The sequence below is a fragment of the Littorina saxatilis genome, linkage group LG3, assembly GCF_037325665.1.
Source record: "Littorina saxatilis isolate snail1 linkage group LG3, US_GU_Lsax_2.0, whole genome shotgun sequence".
NCBI classification, from domain to species: Eukaryota; Metazoa; Mollusca; class Gastropoda; order Littorinimorpha; family Littorinidae; genus Littorina; species Littorina saxatilis.
In genome coordinates, this window is record NC_090247.1 from 47,855,847 (window position 1) to 47,880,152 (window position 24,306).

At 40.5% G+C, this 24,306-nt stretch overlaps 1 protein-coding gene across 1 annotated transcript; it reads right to left on the bottom strand.

Annotated features, from left to right (window-relative positions):
* Nucleotides 1–1,446: 1,446 nt before the first annotated feature.
* On the bottom strand, nt 1,447–22,396 carry LOC138962506 (recQ-mediated genome instability protein 1-like). Its single transcript, XM_070334344.1, has 12 exons — nt 21,321–22,396; nt 19,664–19,857; nt 19,192–19,335; nt 18,793–18,903; nt 15,751–15,870; nt 14,844–14,977; nt 13,486–13,726; nt 11,305–12,394; nt 7,071–7,168; nt 6,634–6,747; nt 3,270–3,365; nt 1,447–2,620 (listed from the first exon to the last, which is right to left on the bottom strand). The coding sequence occupies exons 2-12, from the start codon at nt 19,772–19,774 to the stop codon at nt 2,498–2,500; spliced, it is 2,382 nt and encodes a 793-aa protein (XP_070190445.1). The 5' UTR covers nt 19,775–19,857; nt 21,321–22,396; the 3' UTR covers nt 1,447–2,497.
* Between the last annotated feature and the right edge of the window lie 1,910 nt (nt 22,397–24,306).

Genomic DNA, 24,306 nt, shown 5'->3' on the forward strand with positions numbered 1-24,306 from the left:
AATTAGAATTTTCATATTTTTAATCTTATAAGCATGTTTTTAATCCAATTATAACATATCTATGTTTTTGGAATCAAGAAATACTAAAGAATAAGAAAACATGATTAAATCAATTTCTAAAAATTTACTTTTAATTAAAGTTTTCAGATTTTAGATGACCAAACTCATTAATTTATACTTAAACCTCCAAGCTGAAATGCAATGAGGTTTCACAAAAAAGATGGATATGATGTCTTCAAAGACATATATCCAAAAAATGAAAAAAATGTCTTGGGGAAACCATACTCAGGAACTCTCATGTAAAGTTTTATGAAGATCGGTCCAGTGGTTCTTCTTCTGCGTTCGTGGGCTGAAACTCCCTCGTACACTTGTGTTTTTGCACGAGTGGAATTTTACGTGTATGACCGGTTTTTGCCCCGCCATTTAGGCAGCCATACGCCGCTTTCGGAGGAAGCATGCTGGGTATTTTCGTGTTTCCATAATTAACCCACCGAACTCCAACATGGATTACAGGATCTTTTCTGTGCGCACTTGGTCTTGTGCTTGCGTGTACACACGAAGGGGGATAAGCCACTAACACGTGTGCACATAAGTTGACCTGGGAGATCGGAAAAATCTCCACACTTAACCCACCAGGCGGCCGCGGCCAGGATTAGAACCCTCGACCTTCCGATCAAGAGGCCGACGTCTTACCCACCCGCCACAGCGCCAGTCTTTACACTTACTTAAACACACACACACACACACACACATACACCAGAACCTTCGTCTCGATTCCCCGTCTATGTTAAACATTTAGTCAAATCTTATCTAAATGTAATGTAACGTTCAGACAAGTTCTGTGGGACATTGATCATGCATGCATGTACGTTACACGTTTTTGTAAGGCGTGTGCACATTACCAAGTGAACATGCCGATACTTTGTAAAGACTGTCAATTAAGGTCAAACTTTATTCCAACAATTGACAAAGTTCACAAAAACAGTATCACGTAAGGAAAGTTCTGCCATTTAAAAAAGACAAACATCATTATATTTGAAGCAACATTATTTAAGCTGTAAACAATAGGGACAAAAAGAAACAATAAGAAACAGAAAACAAACCATAAAAAACAACTCATAGTTCACAGCACAATATCTAAATTTCTTTTATGTTTGTTTCCTATGTAAATTATACGTAGTATTCACCATGTAGGCTTGTTAACATCTGACATTATATAGATGACAATCTTTTTTTTTATTATCAAAGCAATTTCAACAGGAGAATCTAGCAGACCTGTTTACCCCCATAAGTGTTTTGGAGTAATGCCCAGCCCCAAAAATAGTAATCCTGGCACAAAAATAGTAATCATCCAGCATTCGTCGCCAATTACAACGCACATGACAACTGTGTCTGCGAAACGCAATCATGCACATATATCCATCATTCACAAACAAAACACATCAGTCAGTTTTTGTAGTCATCATAATTTCAAAGAAGATCACATCCAAAGTACATGCATCACTGATTCTTTTTCTTTTGCTCGTAGTAGGCCTTTTTCAGCGCTTCTCTACTGTACTTGCGCTTGCCGAATGAGTGAGGGCGAGACTTCACCACTACAAGGCTCTCCAGCATCTCATCAGACAGACATGATCTCTGGTCAGTCCTGTGCTTTTTCACCCCATTTTGCCATTGAAAAAAACAATGCCAAACATGTGAATTAATAAAAAAATTTTTATAATTTTTGTTTATTTGTTTATTTTTTTACATTTTTATCATTTATGAAAATCGTAGTCTTGACACGGATAGCGGAATGGCGTATTTTTTTGCAGAAAATCGTAATAAATTACGCCAAAATCGTAAGGGTAAACAGGTCTGATCTAGTGACGAAAAAAAGATAATAAAAATCTATTTACATAGCATGCTCTTGCATTTTACAGTTTTATAAATTAACACTATCTGTGTAAGCTGTTTGATTTAAAAATATTCGTCTTTTAATTTGAGCATGCTGTAACACAGAAAAAGATTTCACTTCACAGTGTCATAAATGGCGGGGATATAGCTCAGTTGGTAGCGCGCTGGATTTGTATTCAGTTGGCCGCTGTCAGCGTGAGTTCGATCCCAGGTTCGGCGGAAATTTATTTCACAGAATCAACTTTGTGTGCAGACTCTCTTCGGTGTCCGAACCTCCCCCCGTGTACACTACATTGGGTGTGCACGTTAAAGATCCCACGATTGACAAAAGGGTCTTTCCTGGCAAAATTGCTTAGGCACAGTTAATAATTGTCTACCTATACCCGTGTGACTTGGAATAATAGGCCGTGAAAGGTAAATATGCGCCGAAATGGCTGCAATCTACTGGCCGTATAAAATTTCATCTCACACGGCATCACTGCAGAGCGCCTAGAACTGTACCCACGGAATATGCGCGATATAAGACTCATTGATTGATTGATTGATTAAATAGGTCTATTTTGCTTGACCTTCCATTCAAATCCATCTTGCACAGACACTCTGTTCAACGTTTCTTTTTCTCCAGTTGAATCATGTTGACAATGAGTGGCTTGGGGTTCCCTGCTGTCATGAGCAAGTCCATCAGTCCAGAGAATTCAATCAGCGCCTTCTGACACTTCTGCAGGCCCTGTGGAAAACAGAAAAAAGACATACATATTGTCAAACAGCTTTGAGCAGAATCTCTTAGTGTGCGGTTATAAAAAATAAAAAAAAAGTCTTACATTTTATCTTTGGCTGGTTGTGAACCAGTCAAGCAAAAGCATCACAATGTGCTACTTCACCTTCTGTGGCAAAGCGGGGGCTGCTGTCAGGAGATACATTGAGAAAATTGGGGCCAAGAACATAATTATTAACTCATGCTGGATTACAAAAATTTGTTAAGTTCACAATGGCATAACATTTTTTTTTTCAAGCAATTCTTAAGTAGTCAAAGATGTATTTCAGATGGACTTGATGTTATTGACATCAATGTTTCACCCCAGCAATGACTTCCTTGAAGCATTCACATCTCATCAAATTCAAAGTCTGCAAGTCCAATCCACAAAAGTCACTAAATGTGAGCCATAAGAATACATGTTTGATACGAGTCAAAAGGGATTTTAGGGTCCCCCAATTTAACACCTCCCCATTTTTCAAACCATGCTTTTTAAGATTTTGTGAACATAACTTCCGAATATGTACCTCCATTTAGGATTCCCTTCCCTCTAAATACTTGATTTTCCCAGATTTTGGGGAGGTCTTTGAAGGGCGAGTTCCACTGTATCTAAAGGACTCACATCTGTCAAAAATTGCTTCATCTTGGGATCCTCTCGTGCTTGTTGTCGTAGAGCTAAGCTGTCTTTGGCAGAGAAACCTATCAGATGGGACAGCACCTGCAAAGAAAACACAAACATTTTATGTTATTTGTATTTTTGACCAAAATATGACATTTTACACAGATCGAGACAGTCTAGGTGAACAATGACTGTGGAGATCTGTGTCAAATGTCATACTTTTGTCACAATATAAATAACATTTATGTATCGATCCATTTTAGTTGGAACTCCATTTACTTTTTACGACTGGACGCACACAAACATGCACTATTTTGTAGTCTCGGTCAGCCACATAGATATCAGTTTTAGTCGGACTCTGACATCACATGGCTCAAAGAAGAAAATCCAATGTTCAATCGATACATTTAAAGTTATCACCTTTCCAATGCATGCCATCTTGCCACCCTCCAGACTTGTCCAAGATTTTACAGCTGGTAAGAGCATCCGTCCACTTTAACACATGAGACAATGACAAAAGGTGCCGTTTTCATGTCAGTATGTCCCAAATGACATCACCAGTACATTTTTCATTCTATCTAATCTGTTTTCGTTCTATTTTTTCTAATAACATGCGTTAACAATTGATTGCCAACTGGAATGGAAGAGCACAAAAAGTGTAACTTGATATGCAGTTTCTCTAGAGGGAAAAACATCTTCCACTTTCATGTCAGTGTGTCCCATGCAACATACATTTGCCAAACAGCTATGTGTAAGTAGATTATTTGTTAGTGGTATAGAAAATACTGATCAACAATCAAAGTCAGTTTTCACATTCATTTTCTACCTATTTCTTATTTGTTTATTCTTTTGGCAATGGTGAAATGTCAGCAATCGTGTGTCATTCGGGACAGTAGACATGACACCTGACCTTTTGTCACTGTCTCATATACAAACAAGTCGCGTAAGGCGAAATTACTACATTTAGTCAAGCTGTGGAACTCACAGAATGAAACTGAACGTAGTCCGCCGCTTGTGCAAAAGGCAGTGAAAGTGACGAGCCTGTTTGGCGCGGTAGCGATTGCGCTGTGCTTCATAGCACGCTTTACTGTACCTCTCTTCGTTTTAACTTTCTGAGCGTGTTTTTAATCCAAACATATCATATCTATATGTTTTTGGAATCAGGAACCGACAAGGAATAAGATGAAATAGTTTTTAAAACGATTTCGGAAATTTAATTTTGATCATAATTTTTATATTTTTAATTTTCAGAGCTTGTTTTTAATCCAAATATAACATATGTATATGTTTTTGGAATCAGAAAATGACGAAGAATAAGATGAAATTGTTTTTGGATCGTTTAATAAAAAAATTATTTTAATTACAAGTTTCCGATTTTTAATGACCAAACTCACTCATTAGTTTTTAAGCCACCAAGCTGAAATGCAATACCAAACCCCGGCCTTCATCGAAGATTGCTTTGCCAAAATTTCAATCAATTTAATTGAAAAATGAGGATGTGACAGTGCCGCCTCAACTTTTACAAAAAGCCGGATATGACGTCATCAAAGGTATTTATCGAAAAAATGAAAAAAACGTCCGGGGATATCACACCCAGGAACTCTCATGTCAAATTTCATAAAGATCAGCCCAGTAGTTTAGTCTGAAACGCTCTACACACACACACACACGCACACACACACACACACACACACCACGACCCTCGTCTCGATTCCCCCTCTATGTTAAAACATTTAGTCAAAACTTGACTAAATGTAAAAATCAATAGCCTGACCGCTCTCTGTATGGAGTAGGAATTATTTGTGGAATTAATTTTGCAGATTGACACTCGAATCAAATACAATCGATTTTTTTTAAAGGGTTTAGGGTTTAATAAAAAAAAAAAGTTAACGCTTTGTAGGTAAAAAATAGGTTGGGCCAGGAATTGTAAACATTGAATTTTTGTCTTGGCTTAAAGACCAAAGCCTGTTTGCGCCATTTTTAATTTTATGAATCGTAACTGCAAACACTGCAAAAACAATTCATGAAATTAATATAACTAAAAGTTTTCAGCATTTAGAAACTTGGTGAAAATCCGGTCCGACTAAACTACGCGCCAGCACGCGCTAGCACGCGCCAGCACGCGCTACCTTGCACCATAGCACTTATATACTTTATTTTTATATTTCTAGTTAGTTCATCGTCCATTCTCACATAATACAAAATTTCAAACTTCAATGATGAAAAATACGGAAGTTATGACGAGTTTAAGGAGAGCTAATGCACTACTCTCAAATCCGACGATTTCTCTATGATTGACTAAACAGCGTGCTACAACTTTGAAGTAGACGCTACCCAGTGATCCATAACACTTACATAATTTATTTTTATAGTCTATATAGTTCATTGTCCATTCTTACATAATACAAAATTTCAAGCTTGAGTGTTGAACATTTCAGTAGTTATGACGGGTTTTAGGCGAGCTAATGCGCTACTCTCAAATCCGACAAAATCCGGCAGTGACTAAAACTGCGCACTACCAATTTTAAGTGGACGCTACTGAGATTCATAGCTGTTATATAATTTATCTGTATGTTTCTAGTCATTCCATCGTCAGTTCTTACATTATACAAAATTTCAAACTTCAGTGATAAAATTTACGATAGCTAAGACGCGTTATAGGAGAGCTATCCTAAGGCCGTGGCTCCATGTCCGACAATCGTCGGATTTGAGAGTAGTGCATTAGCTCTCCTTAAACTCGTCATAATTTCCGTATTTGTCATCATTGAAGTTTGAAATTTTGTATTATGTGAGAATGGACGATGAACTAACTAGAAATATAAAAATAAAGTATATAAGTGCTATGGTTCAAGGTAGCGCGTGCTGGCGCGTGCTGGCGCGTGCTGGCGCGTAGTTTAGGCGGACCCGTGAAAATCTCTTGTTACCAATTCCATATGATATATACAATACATTTTCCCATGGGTGTTGTTGTAACTTGGGCAAGACCACCCAGTCCTACCCAAATAAACCCCCCAAAAGTCAGAAAGAGTTACAGCTGAGTTGACCTCAATGAGACCTGTGTTCGAACCTGCGCCGATAGCGACAAACTGGTTATAAAGAAAGGGCGCTACCGACTCAGCTACGACTGAGCATATCTCAGAAAAACAGATCAGTAGGGCAACATTTTAACCTTTCTCTACACCTAAGTTCCCCCTCCCCCATACCCTCCCAGCACATGCTACCTCATACTCGTCAAAGTCATACTTTCCAAACAATGAAACAGATTTTAGAATTACAGCCCAAAACAGGCTCTAAGAGTCAACATGCATGCATGAAAAGCAGTTCAGCAGCAAGCAGTCTCAGAAAAGAGAAAAAAGCATTTTCTTACAGAGTCATGTATGGCAACGTCAATGGTGGCTGTGCCATCTGTGATACGACACGACAAACTCCAGCAATCCCCTTTGCCACTGCGCAGCCTGTCAGTCAGTGTAGTCATGTAACCCTGAATGACAACAATGCAGGCATTTGATTACTAATAATCAGTGAGTGGTCATATCATTCAATGTCGTATCGATCTGGATGGTGTGTGTGTGTATGTTTTACTTGGATGTTGAGTGCAAAGTGAGGACGGGCGTACCTCGGTAAGTGAAACTTTGTGTAATTGTAATTTTGTCAACCACAATGTTCTTGCCTCCATTCTCATGTGATCTCATCATTGTGGAAAATAAAATGAATGACAATGTGTAAGTGTGTGAATGAATATCACAGCCTTATACATGCACATGATAAGTGAATTGACGTATGCATCAACAGATATATACACACCTTGATTGTGAAGGTGCTGTGGCCTTCCGTGCTGGTCTGCAGCCAGCTCTGTACATCCTCCAGACTCTGATGAGCAGTGGGGGTTGAAGGAAGCTGTCCTGTTAGACAAAACAGCTCTGCGAATGTTAACACTTAAGTGGTATATATATATATACAGATCTAACACTACATGATTGAGAATATAAGTTTTTGTCAAGAGCACATCTCAATTAAGTGATGAAAGCGCAAACTTTTCCATATGAATGAGTTTGTCATTTACCCGCTTTATTTGTTGGTGGTGTTCTGAGAGAAGAAAGCAAAAACTAATTTCTCTATCCCCTCTACAGCATCAACAAAAACAGGCAACAAGAACTGAATAATTCACACATGTGAAAGGTGAAAGCAAAATCATATTTATTTGGTATACTTATTGTCCTAGGGGATTTTCCTCAAAGAAAGTGGGGCTGATATCCCTAGGGATAGTGTGCAGTGATAGGATGGCACTACCTAATTTGTTTTCCTGCATGCCTGCATTTCTGCTTTCCAAGCCCTTATACTTTCGCAGTGAACTTGGCATTTTCATCGTGCGCATGAGTGCAAATGGGGGTTTTCGGACTTCTGAAAGAGTGTGCACAAAGTTGACTTAGAAATAATTTCCTCAATGAGACCTGTGTTCGAACCTGCGCCGATAGCGACAAACTGGTTATAAAGAAAGGGCGTTACCGACTCAGCTACATCCTGTCCACTTTTACTTCAGCATACCTATAAAACAAGTCGCGTAAGGCGAAAATACAATATTTAGTCAAGTAGCTGTCGAACTCACAGAATGAAACTGAACGCAACGCAACGCAGCAAGACCGTATACTCGTAGCATCGTCACTCCACCGCCCGTGGCAAAGGCAGTGCCCGTGGAATTGACAAGAAGAGCGGGGTATTCGTTGCGCTGAGAAGGATAGCACGCTTTTCTGTACCTCTCTTCGTTTTAACTTTCTGAGCGTGTTTTTAATCCAAACATATCATATCTATATATTTTTGGAATCAGGAACCGACAAGGAATAAGATGAAAGTGTTTTTAAATTGATTTCGAAAAAATAAATTTGATAATAATTTTTATATATTTAATTTTCAGAGCTTGTTTTTAATCCGAACATAACATATTTATATGTTTTTGGAATCAGCAAATAATGGAGAATAAGATAAACGTAAATTTGGATCGTTTTATAAATTTTTATTTTTTTTTACAATTTTCCGATTTTTAATGACCAAAGTCATTTATTAATTTTTAAGCCACCAAGCTGAAATGCAATACCGAAGTCCGGGCTTCGTCGAAGATTACTTGACCAAAATTTCAACCAATTTGGTTGAAAAATGAGGGCGTGACAGTGCCGCCTCAACTTTCACGAAAAGCCGGATATGACGTCATCAAAGACATTTATCAAAAAAATGAAAAAAACGTTCGGGGATTTCATACCCAGGAACTCTCATGTCAAATTTCATAAAGATCGGTCCAGTAGTTTAGTCTGAATCGCTCTACACACACACACACACAGACAGACAGACAGACGCACATACACCACGACCCTCGTTTCGATTCCCCCTCGATGTTAAAATATTTAGTCAAAACTTGACTAAATATAAAAAAAAAAGATCAGTAGGGTAAACTTTTAACCTTTCTCTACACCTAAGTTCCCCCTCCCCCATACCCTCCCAGCACGTGCTACCTCATACTCATCATAGTCATACTTTCCAAACACTGAAACAAATGTTAGAATTACAGCCCAAAACAGGCTCAGCCAAGGTTACAGTAAACATAATTTCCTTCCTTTTTATATTTAGTCAAGTTTTGACTAAATATTTTAACATCGAGGGGGAATCGAAACGAGGGTCGTGGTGTATGTGCGTGTGTATGTGTGTGTGTGTGTGTGTGTGTGTGTGTGTGTGTGTAGAGCGATTCAGACTAAACTACTGGACCGATCTTTATGAAATTTGACATGAGAGTTCCTGGGTATGAAATCCCCATACGTTTTTTTCATTTTTTTGATAAATGTCTTTGATGACGTCATATCCGGCTTTTCGTGAAAGTTGAGGCGGCACTGTCACGCCCTCATTTTTCAACCAAATTGGTTGAAATTTTGGTCAAGTACTCTTCGACGAAGCCCGGACTTCGGTATTGCATTTCAGCTTGGTGGCTTAAAAATTAATTAATGACTTTGGTCATTAAAAATCTGAAAATTGTAAACAAAAATAAAAATTTATAAAACGATCCAAATTTACGTTTATCTTATTTTCCATCATTTGCTGATTCCAAAAACATATAAATATGTTATATTCGGATTAAAAACAAGCTCTGAAAATTAAATATATAAAAATTATTATCAAATTTTTTTTTTCGAAATCAATTTAAAAACACTTTCATCTTATTCCTTGTCGGTTCCTGATTCCAAAAACATATAGATATGATATGTTTGGATTAAAAACACGCTCAGAAAGTTAAAACGAAGAGAGGTACAGAAAAGCGTGCTATGCAGCATAGCGTAACCACTACCCCGCTCTTCTTGTCAATTTCACTGCCTATGCCGTGAACGGTGGACCACGAGTATACGGTCTTGCTGCGTTGCATTGCGTTCAGTTTCATTCTGTGAGTTCGACAGCTACTTGACTAAATATTGTATTTTCGCCTTACGCGACTTGTTTTGATTTATACTGTTCAAAAAAAGAAACGCATAGCTTGTAATATTTGGTTAATTTAGTTATATGGCTACAAGGATATCCACCAAACTGCAGAAAATGTTTATCTGGTCGTCGACCTTTCGTCCATTGCCACAAGTGAGCTCTGCACGTGACGCATGCGTTATCAGTGGCTACAATGTCAAAATTGCTCATTTGGCATGACCACTCGTCATGCTTCAGTGTAATCTCGTGAAACTCGGGGAATATTGAGCTCTCACCATGTCTTCCAAAACCCATAAAAGCGGATTGTTCGCCACAAAGAAATCAGACGACAATTCAGCGACGAAAGATGGCCCGATTGAGCAGAGAAGACCGCCAAATTGCATTGGGTCGTTTACAAGCAGGCCAAAGTCAAAGTGCATTCGCCGGGCACTTCCACGTGTCCCAGAGCACCATCAGTAGACTGTGGGTCAGGTTTCAAGCCACTGGCTCCGTTGCTGACTTGCCACGAGCGGGAAGACCAAGGGCGACAACTGCTGCTCACGACCGCTTCATACGGCTCCGCCACCTCCGGAATCGTTTCCTGTCGGCCTCATCTTCTGTCCAGGCTCTCCCCGGGCCACACCGATTATCGGACCAGACCGTGCGGAACCGCCTGCATGAAGCTGGTTTGAGAGCTCGCAGACCTCACAGAGGAGCTGTCCTCACCCGCCGCCATCGCCAGAACCGAGTGCAGTGGGGCAACCAGCACCTTCGCTGGACCGTCCGGAATCACTGGAGACACGTGTGGTTCAGCGACGAGTCCTACTTCCTGCTCCAGCGACATGATGGTCGGAGGAGGGTCTACCGGAGAGTAAACGAACGTTACGCGCCCAACTGTGTGGATGAGGCACCCGTTCATGGTGGTGGAGGCGTCATGGTGTGGGGGGCGATCAATACCGCTGGAAGGAGCACCCTGGTGCACGTCCAAGGGCGCATAACTGCCCAGCGATACGTGGAGGAAATTCTGCGCCCACACGCCCTTCCTCTTCTGGCTGACCAGGATGCCATATTCCAGCAGGACAACGCTCGCCCGCACACAGCACGACTCACCACCCACTTCCTCACCGACCACCATGTCCAGGTGCTTCCCTGGCCATCCATGTCGCCAGACATGAACCCGATAGAACACCTCTGGGATGAATTGGACAGACGTGTGCGCAGGCGAGAAGAAGCGCCGGCAAATCACCGCGATCGATTGCAGGCACTTCAGGAGGAGTGGGACACCATCCCACAGCAAGATATCCGGCATCTGATCCAGTCCATGCCCAGAAGGTGCCGGGCAGTTGTTCTGCTCAAGGCAGTCACACCCCCTACTGACTTGACAGCCTCGGCACCCAATCGTATTGATTGACTGATTGATTTGAAGATGCAAATGAACTGTGTGTGCATTCAACTGTGTCCATACCAAATTTCAAACAAATAATCTAAATATTGGATTTTCTGTTAATTTTTTCGAAAAATAAAACAAATTTGGCAAGTAGCAACTATGCGTTTCTTTTTTTGAACAGTATAGTACTTTAATATGCAAGAAATGTAAACCAACCTCGTTCAGTAAAAGGTGTTATCACTGCTTTGGGAACATCAGCACCCTGAACACCTATTACAGCCCGGGGAGAACTCATCTCTTTACTCTGTTCTATCATTCCAACATCCTGTAGTTTTTCAGTCTTTACTTTTGAAGGCAAGTTCTCCAAAGATCTACACACAGCCAAGCCTGTGCTGATCTTTTCCTGTACTTTGCTGCAAAGTTCTGCTGTCTCTTCTGGTTCTACTGTGCTGCCTGTTTTGGGTCTGTAGTGTTCCACGTTTTCCCGTTTTATGCTGCACAGTTCTTGTTTCCCCTTCACACTTCCATTGTCACCAGAAGCATTAGGAGAAAACGTGCCCCCCTCAGTCAGATCGACAACATCATCCTGGACACTCTGTGAACATGTGCCAGTTTTCACAGCGTTTGTCTCTTTCTTTCTGGTGGTCAGCATTGAGGTCAGTTTGCGCTGCTTTGCTGGGGGTGGGTTGGTCTCTGCTAAAGGGTTTGTGGATGAATCCTGTGAGATGGTGAGCTTCGCTGAGTTTTGTGGCAAGTTTTTGGTAAAAAGAGGTGTTTTCGAGACAGGCTTCATGTCTGCAGAAAACAATGAATGTTTATAATCTTGTCCAGCTTTCACTTTGGACTCTGGCTGCATAACAGCACATGGCGTTAAAACACCAAGCTGATCGGCATGCAGAACAGCAGAATTTGAAATGTTACCCCCGTGGTGATCCTCATCAAAGCCACCTTGCACAGGTATCACCGGAGACATGAGCTCATTCTCTGTATGTGCAAATTCAAAATCATCATCATCACCCCACATGTTGTCGTCAGTTACACCAATCTGTTTCACTGACCCCACGCGTGGAGACATTCTTGCATTATTGTTTCCTGTTGCGGTGAGATTTTTAAATGGTTTGTCTCTTTGCTCAAGTTTAACGAGAGGCAAAGAGGGCTTGTGGTCCCTCTGCACAGTGGATGACGATACTGACTGCATTGTTGTAGATGAACTGCTGGCTTTGATGTCTGTTTTCACATCTGGCTCTTCTTCCATTGGCTCATCAAAAGTGTTCAGAATTCCTCCATAGTCTAAGTCCTCCTCCCACTGCAAAATTCCAGAAAAAATCGTTTTGGTATTCTCAAAGACATAATATAATACTCTGCATTAAGTACAAATCAGCACTGGAACAAATGAAATGAGTTAATTTCTATTTAACACACCTCAAATAGATGATGTTAGGAAATAACTCTGTCAGGATTTTTAAGCGGTACGGTAGAGTAATTAAGAGCCCCTTTTACTGAGTCAAGCTTTTCAAAACAAGGCATAGCAAGTACCACTCTGCAGATCGGTTTTAACCTGTGATCAGGAAGAATAGCTAACTCTGATGTGTATGTTATGCGGAAAAGATTATACCCTTTTTTTCTCAAAAATATGCTCATCGGAATTCACGATTATTTGCGGCAATGATTGCTGGCCCATAGTGATCGCTCACAATGTGTTTTGATCGCTTGAGGTCGTGTGTGTTTATAGGAAATCACAGTGCTTAGCGAACACTGTCAGTGATCAGCAAGCAATCAGTGGCGAAGCTTGGCTCCAATGTGCACATTTTCAAAATCACATCGAGTGCACACCGAGTGAGTTATTCGTCAAGATGACAGGTTAAAGCCAATCGGCAGCATAGTACTTGCTCCACCTCGTTTTAAAAAGCTTGACTCAGTAAAAGGGACTCTCACTCTACCACACCGCTTAAAAATCCTGACAGATTTATTCCCGGAACCCATCTATTGAAGGAAATTGCAAACTCAGGGGCCACATGCAGCTGGTCAACAAAGTGCAATTCAATACAAGTACTCACAGGTGCCTTAGTAAACAGGGAACTGTAAGGATCAAAGGAGGCACTGCAGTCAACTGCAACTTCTGTTGATTGCTATCAGCAGTGTTCCATTTTTCTACATGTTTTTTAAAGTGATGTGAATAGATCATTATACACTAACGGCCTACATAACAAAACAAGTCATTAGCCGCACCACCATTTTTGAAACAAAGTTGTTATTTTGTCGCATATTAGATATACACAGCCGATAAGCTGAAAATTTGGGTTGAAAAGTACGGAAAATTATTCTTTTTTGTTAAGGTGTTAAAGCCCCAAAAATATCTAATGATTACTTAATAGGTCTAGCATTCAAATAGCAAACCTCATCATCCATGGCAGTCTGCTTAGTTTCTGCCTGAGCACAACCACCAAAACCGTGTCCAGCTGTGTTTGAAGTTCCCGGCTGCATTCCGTAGGGTGCTGGCTTGTGCCACGATGACATTGTCGTTTTCACTTTCTCCTTCCCACCTCCACAGCTACCCTGCTTAAAGTCCTGTTGGTTGATGAAGCGACCGGAGAATTCCTGTCTGGCGTTCTGCCCATTGCTTGTTGCACTGGCCTCCCTGTTGGAAGTAATTGTGGAAGGGTGTGAATAAAACCAAAGATGAAAAACAAATCAATATGTAAGTACATTTTTGTTAACATTCTGTATCTGTATCTGTAACGCCGGCAGAATCCAAACTTTGGCTTAGTACCGGCGGAACTGGGGAGAGCACTAATTTGGGTTCGTACTGCCTTCTAATAAGGCAGTACGAAAACTGTCAACCGATGTTTTCTTGACAGTCTCTTCTTCCAGGTTGTTCCAGTCAGCTATTGTTCTTGGGAAGAAGGAGAACTCATACTGGGCGGTTTGAGTGATTGTTGGAACATAACTCAGGCTGTTGTTTCTTGCCAGTTTGGTCACAATGTTCTTGGTCTGGTAGTCTTGGTATCGTTGTGTCGGTTTGATACGTCTCTTTCCAGTAGCCTCCTTATGTTTGGTTTTTGTCTTTGACTGTTGTAAATACGCTGCTACAGAAATACAGTACTTTGGGAAATGCAAGACTCCTTCTGATTACAGGTAACCTCCAAATAGAGAACATACAGTGTTGCCCGTTTGTTTCACAATGTAACAAAAGTCTCCCTGCTGTGGAAGTACCAAATAAGGGGCAAATAACAGGTCATGCAGTAAATGCCAAGCTGCCACTGTCATGCTGTGTATGTGGAAACAAATCATGGTAGGAATCAGCAGGGGGACTGAAAAAGCCAGTCTGTTCACCGATTGTAACTGAACACTTTTACAAATGGCCTGGAACCTCCTGGCCACTTGTTCACACAGAAATCTGCCCAATTATTTTTGCCAAATCCAAATGATGAAACTTTGAAGGATTATCAAAGAATGTATTGTTCTTTTCAGTCACATTTCAAGGATTTATTTTCAAACTTTTGCCTCCATTTGTACATTAAGTCAAGTTCGACAGATCGACTAAATGTATTAATTTTGCTTCATGCGACTTGTTGTGTCTACTTTTGTTAAGTTCCTTGCATAAAAATGATTTGATCAGGACTAATACAAATTCTGGTGGTGGCATGGTGGAGGAGCGTGATGACTTCTGCTGAGTTAATACTACTAGTCACTGGGAAAGTTTAAATGTCGAGCTTTTTAGCATTGTGGTGGCTGTGCTGAGGGTTGCAACTTACATGGCACGTTGCAGCACGGCCACAGGCGTGTTGGCCTCCACCAGGGAGTCCACCTCCCCGCCCAGCACCTGCAGGTTGTCTGCCGTCAGCATCAACACACCGCGCCGACACTTCACCGCACCCTGCACAACCACCTGGACAATGGATAGCAACATTCATCACTTTTACAATAAACACTGAGACTTTTCTTTTTTCTCCTTATTTCATTTTCTTATGTTTGATCATTCTTTTGAGGCCCGAGAGGGGAGTGTGGACTTTTGGTATGGGCAATTGGAAAAATAAAGACAGGGGGTGAAGTGCACTCAACAATGTAACATGTCTGCAATTTGTGCGCAGATTAGCCTGAGCAGTCTATAACTTGGACAGCAGCTCGATCTACCTTACAAAACTGTACCTTTTTTCACAGAATCTGTCAGATACCTTCTTTTATTTCAACTTCTGCGCTGTCTGTTTCCTAAATTGATGTGCAAGTGTATACGCACACTCACACAATAAAATAAAGGTCCTAGGAATTCAAAAGGCCTGGTAGATAAGAAGGGGTGGTTGATTGAAGTGGTGTATTGTAGTGGCTGTTCTCTACACATAATTTACCATTCACATTTAATATTATATTTTTTTGTTTGCTAATTTGTTCGTTTGCTTGTCTGTCTGTACATCTGTTCGATTATTTGTACATGTATATAATAACTGTATAACTGAAGTATTATCATATTGGTGTTTATGTTTTAGATGCAGTAAGGACAGGTTGTAAGACTAGGCTTAAAACCTCTACCTCTACCCTCATGTATTAAAGATCAATCAATCACTCTTTCTCAACAGCGTTTCTGATCCTCAAAATGATTCAAACAACAGCAATCAAGGAAGAAAGCTCAAAACAGAATTGACTGCTAAAGTTGCGTGGAGTGACCTTAAAGCCAGGCTGAAGGTTGGCGGTGATGGATGGAATAGGGCGGTACTCCATTCCTTGCACTTCAGTCTGGCCGTCTGTCATCTTCAGCAACATCATGCGACTGGCTTTGGGTTCCCACTGTGTACAAGAAATCACACCACAAATTACATAGACATCAAGAGTAATCTGATTATAGCACCACTCAAAGTAACCACATTTGTCTGCCTTCATCTGAATCCTTTTCTTTTTTATTTTGTCTGTATCACATCTAAGAATTAGGAGAAGTGCTTTGGTGTTTCACATGTAAACAGTGCAGCACATATAGTTATTTGTTAATGAATTGATCAACTATTGAACGGAATGAACAACTGAGATTAAAATAAATTACTGCAGCTAACAGCTTACATTTTTTTGCACAACTTCAGTTATTTCTGTTTAACTTTAAGCCTTCTCAACGAGCTCAGCTAAAACAAACCACGCCAGGGATGTCGTTAGGCGTCGGACATCGGACATATAACGATGAAAATCCCCAAATGTCCGATTCACATTGCCGCATGTCGGTCAGATGTCCTATCGTTTTAGCCTGAGCGTGGTCATTGTCCGATATGTACTCCATTCCTTCGGACAGCGCGATATTCGTTAATTTTCATTTCAAGATACAAATCTTCTAAAAGACCGAACGCTCTTGTGTTCAGCTGACACTGAAGTTGCCAGTGCCGCGTGCGGATCTTTTCTTTTGTCGGGAATTCCCGAGCCGTTTGCGGTATGCGCCGTTTGGGTATAACCGTCTCGGTGCAGCGCACTGATCTAAAAATAGTGGATTATTTTTAGATCAGTGCATGCTACAGGAGTACGGGAGACAACTCCAACTGACTAAATTTGTCGTCTGCTTTTGTTTTCGATACGAGACGAAGCACTGAATTATGCCGCTGAAAAAAAACCTAAAGCCTGCAAAAGATCAGCATTAGATCAAACCGATCATTTTGTTATTCAACTTTTATCCAAATCATGCAGTTTGTAATCAAAGTAAGAGCTCTGAAGTTGTTCATGTTGGTTTCTTTTTATATTTAGTCAAGTTTTGACTAAATGTTTTAACATAGAGGGGGAATCGAGACGAGGGTCATGGTGTATGTGTGTATGTGTGTATGTGTGTGTGTGTGTAGAGCAATTCAGACTAAACTACTGGACCGATCTTTATGAAATTTGACATGAGAGTTCCTGGGTATGATATCCCCGGACGTTTTTTTTCATTTTTTCGATAAATGTCTTTGATGACGTCATATCCGGCTTTTTGTAAAAGTTGAGGCGGCACTGTCACACCCTCATTTTTCAATCAAATTGATTGAAATTTTGGCCGGACTTCGGTATTGCATTTCAGCTTGGTGGCTTAAAAATTAATTAATGACTTTGGTCATTAAAAATCTAAAAATTGTAAAAAACATAATTTTTTTATAAAACGATCCAAATTTACGTTCATCTGATTCATCATCATTTTCAGATTCCAAAAACATATAAATATGTTATATTTGGATTAAAAACAAGCTCTGAAAATTAAAAAAATTAAAAATTATGATCAAAATTAAATTTTCGAAATCAATTTAAAAACACTTTCATCTTATTCCTTGTCGGTTCCTGATTCCCAAAACATATAGATATGATATGTTTGGATTAAAAACACGCTCAGAAAGTTAAAACGAAGAGAGGTACAGTAAAGCATGCTATGAAGCACAGCGCAACCGCTACCGCGCCAAACAGGCTCGTCACTTTCACTGCCTTTTGCACTAGCGGCGGACGAGGTTCAATTTCATTCTGTGAGTTCCACAGCTTGACTAAATGTAGTAATTTCGCCTTACGCGAATTGTTTGTGGTTTCTTTGAAACTAAACAAATACAACATTATAATTTATACGCACACTGTGTTGATGTATTTACTATATTATGTGTGTGTTCTACAGCGCGCGCGTGGGTGTGTGGGTGTGTGTGTGTGTGTGTGTGTGTGTGTGTGTGTGTGTGGGCGCATGACTTTGGAACAATTCCATGGAATGTGTTATAAGCTGTTTGGCGCAAATTCATAATGTCCTATTACACTTTCTGAAAGCGGTCAAATGTCCTATTGATGCTGAAGAACTCAGGACATTTGTCCTATAGGTATGAATTTGTAGCAACATCCCTGCCACGCATTGGAATAACTTGAAAAGAAGTGCTTCTTTGTTGTTAAACTGGTAGTTCTTATTGTTGTCATTGCTGCTGCTGTACGGTTGTTTTTGTTGGCATAGTATGATTGTTTGGTTGTGCCTCTAACTGACATCATTCATAAATATGAGAATCATCAATACTGTTGTGAACAGACAAAGTGGAACTTAGCAATTGTTCACTACTTTTTTCTCTGCACATTTCTTTTTATGTGGTCTGCTACCCTCCCTTGCTGTCACTGTGTAATATAAATGCTAGTAGATTAGCTCCCCTGACTCACCTAGACTGACCTCTTTAGAGGTTGACCTAATAACCCAATCTCAGTGGTCCAGCCATGCATAGATCATTAGATATCACTTTTGAATCCGCATGAGAATTTTTAGCTGACCATTATTTACATTATAATCTTGTAGGCTCTTCTTTAGGCAAATTGCATTTTGAATTATGAAATTGTTCATTAGGCAGGTTTTTCTAAGTAACTTAAGTTGTGTGTTAAGCTTGTGGTCAGCGTACTGCTTTTATCGCCCAGTTGTCTTAGCTGCAGAGTCCGGTACTTCGTCTCTGGCACTGTCCACTTTCTATCGTGCCATCTTTGATGATTGACGACATTTTGTTTATTGTGTTGTATTTCATCAGTTTTATCAAATTCTCCGGGCCTGTTGTATGCTAATGCCTGCCAGCTGAGGACGTGAGGCGACCCACGACCGCCTGTTTATTATTTATTTTCTGCCTTGAGTTGTCAGATAGAAAGTAGAGAATTAAGCAATGTAAACTCTACGGTCGCTGTTTGCATCTTTCTTCCCCTGGTCACACAGTGAACTCTGTGTACAAACTGAGATCTGAAATCTATGTGAAAGGTGACACTCACTGCTGGCTGCAGCGGCTTGTCAGCAGATACGTCTGTGTTGCCATTCAAGGTGCCCTTGACCTTTTGCAGTTGTCCGTACATTGGAAAACCCACGTCCACCATACTCTCCACCTGCACACAAAAAGCTTACAGTATTCAATTCTTCCTAATAGTAACAAATAATCATTTAACCCTGATGAGTTTTTTTCGAATTAAATTACTGTACTAGAATATCCACCCTACCGCGGACACACATCTCAACCATCATGAACGCTATTACGAGTTCACTGCCAGTTTATGAATATGATGGCATCAGGATGGAGTAAACTAAATCTGCTTACACATATAAAGAGTGATGGAGTAAAACACAAGCTAACGAAATGAAAATGAACCAATAAAGAAAAGCAGAACAAAATTAACCTGCAATGCCAATGGCCCATAGACCTGTGTGGACAGCTGCATGGGAAGATCGGCGGGTAGACACGTCCCTCCCAGCTCCTTCAGGTCTGACATCAGCCATTGCTCAAACACCATTGGCTGAAGCTGTGACACTGACATCTGGCCCTGGGTTCATTGAAAAGAAAAGAAATGTGTGTATCAATCAAATCATTCATTACATTTGTTCAGCCTCTCCAATTTTAGTGATATATGTAGTACCATTTAACAGTCTTTTTTTTAATTTATTTCGTTTATTGTCCATACTTCATTTGCAAGAAGTTGGCATTAGGGAATTGGCAGTGAGTGTTCTGTTTAATGATGTGTTTGAATAAAGAGGAAACTGCACAAACACACACACATGCACACACCACACCACACACAATCACACACACACACAGTCACACACACACAGTCACACACACACAGTCACACTGACACACACACAGTCACAAACCCCATTTTCCTGCCGTATCCATTCGATGCATGCATCCAACCAGTCAGCCGGAACTTGTACACTATAGGATGACTGTAAATATGCTTGAATTGTTTCCAGATAATTTGTCATGATGTTCTTTCACAGTTTGAACAGCCAGTCAGCACACTTGAGGAGAATGTGAGATACATTCAAGAAGCATCATCCATGATCTTCTGAAGCAGAAGAAAATATGTTTGACATGTTACATTGCCAATGGTGACATCATAATCACTTAAAAAGATTGAGCATCATCATCAGCGATTGAAAAAAACAGTTGTTCAACTTTTACAGTACCTGTTTAAGAACAATGTTCAACTTTATTATTTTCAGGTTATTTTTTCAGTTTATTGTTCTCTATCTTTATCACACCTGACAACTGGAGATTGTGCATATGGTTGTTGTTGTTGTTGTTGTTGTTGTTGTTGTTGTTGTTGTTGTTGTTGTTGTTGTACATTCAGTGAAGTTTTGACAATGTATTTCAACTTCAAGAGACTGGAATGGAGAGGCAGCCAAGGGTGTATATACATGTGTATACAGCTTGTCCAATAATTATTGAACATTAGTTTTTTGCTTTCACAGTTTCAGGAAATGGAAAATTAACAACATATGTTTTTTGTATACATGTTGATTTGTTATGGAAGAAGACTATTTTATCTACTTGCACAATTAAAGAAAATAACTGTATCTCATTTTCCCTATTCTCAGTTTGAAATTGACTGCATGAGACATCAGGGCTCCCAAAACTTGTGCGAAATTCAGTCACACCAACCACAGTAAAGAAAGCGTTGCGGCATTTTTTTTTTATTGATCATTAAGATTTCTTTGTTCCAGCAGTCAAGTATTAATCGAAAATTGTAGAGAATGTTATTTGGTCTTCTCATTACATTAACATTTGTTTAAACTGGACTGTTCCTGTTAAACGTGCTAGCATTTTTGCGTTATGGTTTACTTTGTCATACAATTATTACTGCAAGGTTCAGACCCAATTTATACTGTCAAAAAGGCAGTTGTATCAGGACTTGGAAATTGTGTTTTATGTTCACATTTGGCCAGCAATGCCGACGCAATTTGCTTCTTTCTGTTGACACCCCTGCGTAAACCACACACCAGATTTCTTGGTTAATTTTACCCCTAAGCCATCGTGAACCTGTATGACCCACTTTCCTTTTTTCCACAATTTAGTCGTCCGTTTGTGATTTTAATGCGACTCGCTGTATCTGCAATAGCACGTTATTGTGTACCTCTGAATTATGCTTAAGTTTGGAGCTCAATCCGTCAATTAATTTCACGACAAATGTTCTTTGGCTTGTTTACAGGGACTTGAATCAAAATTAAGTAAAGAATGCCACTGGATTCTGAGCTATGAATTTAACACGCTAAAGTTCAAGATTACCTCAACTTAATTCTGTCTTGAATTTTGAAACACGGGCTCTTGCACTGTTGCAGACTAATGTTACTTACGATGTCGTCTGCTCGTCAGCACTTTAGGAGCAAAAACCTCGAATTGTATTGAACATTTAATAGACCTCCAGTAAGAGAACTGACAGTTTGAACTAATCTATAAAAAAAATAAAGCTTATGAATGTGAAATCAAAGTGATAATAATCGGTCAATCAACGATCACACAGTTTCTTACTCAGAGTACTTCTGAAGTGTGGAGCGAAGACTTGGAAATCGCGCCATTGTTGAAGGAGTCTTTATTAGAATATTCGCAGTGCTAAAATGTATTAGACATTCACACATATCAAACAGAGTACTTGAAATGACTTTTAATTCATGTATAATATGGTAATACTTATATTTTCATAGCTGATTCACAGAAAGCTAAAGAATGAATAGAAAACACATTAAACAACATTTGCGTATTGTAAACTCTGAATGCTCCCTAAAACTAACAGGGGAGAGAATTTCGCCTTGAAAATTGTCCGTTCGAACTAAGCTCTTGCACTCCCTTGAAGACTGGCTCAGAAATCAGAATCATCCATGCATGCTCTTCTGGGCGAAATAAAGAGAAGGCACGAGTTCCAAAAAGAATATTGTTCGCTCGCATCAGACTTGACTTTCATCTGGCTTCCCGCTGAGGCATAACAGGCATGGAAAAAGTCACCTGCGGGAGGGTTTTCTAGGCTTCGGAAAGTTGAACTTGTTCAATACCGTTTGAAATTCTCAATGAACCAGAGCACAAGTGAATGAAATACTACAAGTTAACACCACTGTTCATTGGCTCTATCGACGCCCGTTTTTAACCGCTTGCTTTCCTTTATACGTCCATAGATCGTCGTCCTCCCGAACAAAATTCATTGTATGTCATCGAGAATAGAGGATTTTGGGTAGGGAAATCCTTTCATGCAATGACATCAGGGCCTTTCGGCGATTGATCATGCATTTCGTAGCCATATCATATGTCGGTCACGCTTGAAATTATCGCTACTTGATATTGCTTTCCAAACTTAGACGAAGTAAACGGCGGGAGCATAGCGTCAGTTATCAACTTAACTTGCCTCGAACAGTGAGATAAAGATAACAGTACACAAATACGAATGGAGTCAATACTGATCGCCCACGCGGCCCAAGAACTCCCTCGCAAACAGGGCGGCACAATAGATCATTTGGTAAAGCGCCCGGTTCAGTGAAGTCCCTAACTTTTGGGTTCCCGGGTTCGTCCCCTTCCGTACGGCAATATTTTTTTCTGAACTCGTATATAGTCTTGTATTTTATTCATTTTATACATTCCAAACGTTTTGGGTGATGAAATGAATCGAGTAATGAAAAAAGTTGCATAATTATATCCCCAGAATTACCCATTCATTTTTTACATTTAGTCAAGTTTTGACTAAATGTTTTAACATAGAGGGGGAATCGAGACGAGGGTCGTGGTGTGTGTGTGTGTGTGTGTGTGTGTGTGTGTGTGTGTGTGTGTGTGTGTGTCTGTGTGTGTGTGTGTGTCTGTCACTGTCTAGTCTGTCTGTGTGTGTGTGTAGAGCGATTCAGACCAAACTACTGGACCGATGTTTATGACATTTTACATGAGAGTTCCTGGGAATGATATCCCCGGACGTTTTTTTCTTTTTTTCGATAAATACCTTTCATGACGTCATATCCGGCTTTTTGTAAAAGTTGAGGCGGCACTGTCACACCCTAGGCCTCATTTTTCAATCAAATTGATTGGCATTTTGGCCAAGCAATCTTCGACGAAGGCCGGACTTCGGTATTGCATTTCAGCTTGGTGGCTTAAAAATTAATTAATGACTTTGGTCATTAAAAATCTGAAAATTGTAAAAAAATAAATAAAAATTTAAACGATCCAAATTTACGTTCATCTTATTCTTCATCATTTTCTGATTCCAAAAACATCTAAATATGTTATATTTGGAGTAAAAACAAGCTCTGAAAATTAAAAATATAAAAATCATGATCAAAATTAAATTTTCGAAATCAACTTATAAACACTTTCATCTTATTCCTTGTCGGTTTCTGATTCCAAAAACATATAGATATGATATGTTTGGATTAAAAACACGCTCAGAAAGTTAAAACGAAGAGAGGTACGGAAAAGCGTGCTATCCTTCTCAGCGCAACTACTACCCCGCTCTTCTTGTCAATTTCACTGCCTTTGCCACGAGCGGTGGACTGACGATGCTACGAGTAGGCCCTATACTGTCTTGCTGAAAAATTGCATTGCGTTCAGTTTCATTCTGTGAGTTCGACAGCTTGACTAAATGTTGTATTTTCGCCTTACGCGACTTGTTTGTTAGTAACATCGGCTTTGGTGAAAATGTCACAATTGCCCTATACGGGCTATAGGCAACACCGCGACTACACGTAATGATGAAATCAAGAACGAAACGCACAAAACACAAATACGAACGGGAAAACCGACGAGTCAACAAATGCTCGAATGATTTGACACCCGGGCACGTGGAAGTTATGTTGGCAGTTCAAGTCTTAATTTTCACGCCTGTATATCGTGTGCCTAATGGCAGGGTGGTAAGATGTTCCCCTCCAAAGCCGGCGGTTTCGAGTTCGAGTCCCCTGGGACAGGCTGATCGTTCTTAACCCAGTGTGGGATTTTCAGTGGGGCGACCACCCCCAACCCAGCGCGTCCCCGGGTGGCGGATAGGGGAACGGTCTTCAGATATGGAGATCAGCCGCTTGCGGCCGCGGACCAAACTGGCTCCGGGTGGGATCCCGGAAAATCCTCCCCCCTGTGCTCTCAGGGTAGGACGTACGGGCCATGAGCTAAGGGTGAGGTAACCCCGACAGAAAACCCCGAATGCTGAAGACGGAGGACCCGGGCCGCACGGCGCATTCTAACAAACCACGGGTACACGCACTTACGCAAATGATGACACAATCAACCAGCACAGATGGAAATGGCGCTCGCCCATTGAGGACCCCCCAGGGTGGAGCAGCGTCGGGTCCCATGCCTCAAAGGGACCCAGCCCCAACTACTGGAGGTCCCTCCCGTCCGTCTTGTCACGCCAGGGGACGCGGGAGGAAAGTGACTGGCACCACCACAACCAGGAAGAAACCCAGTCAGCAGCGACCTTTCCAGGTCATGCACTGGAACGCAGAAAGTATCCTGAACAAGAAGACAGAGTTGGAGCATATCCTGCATGAGA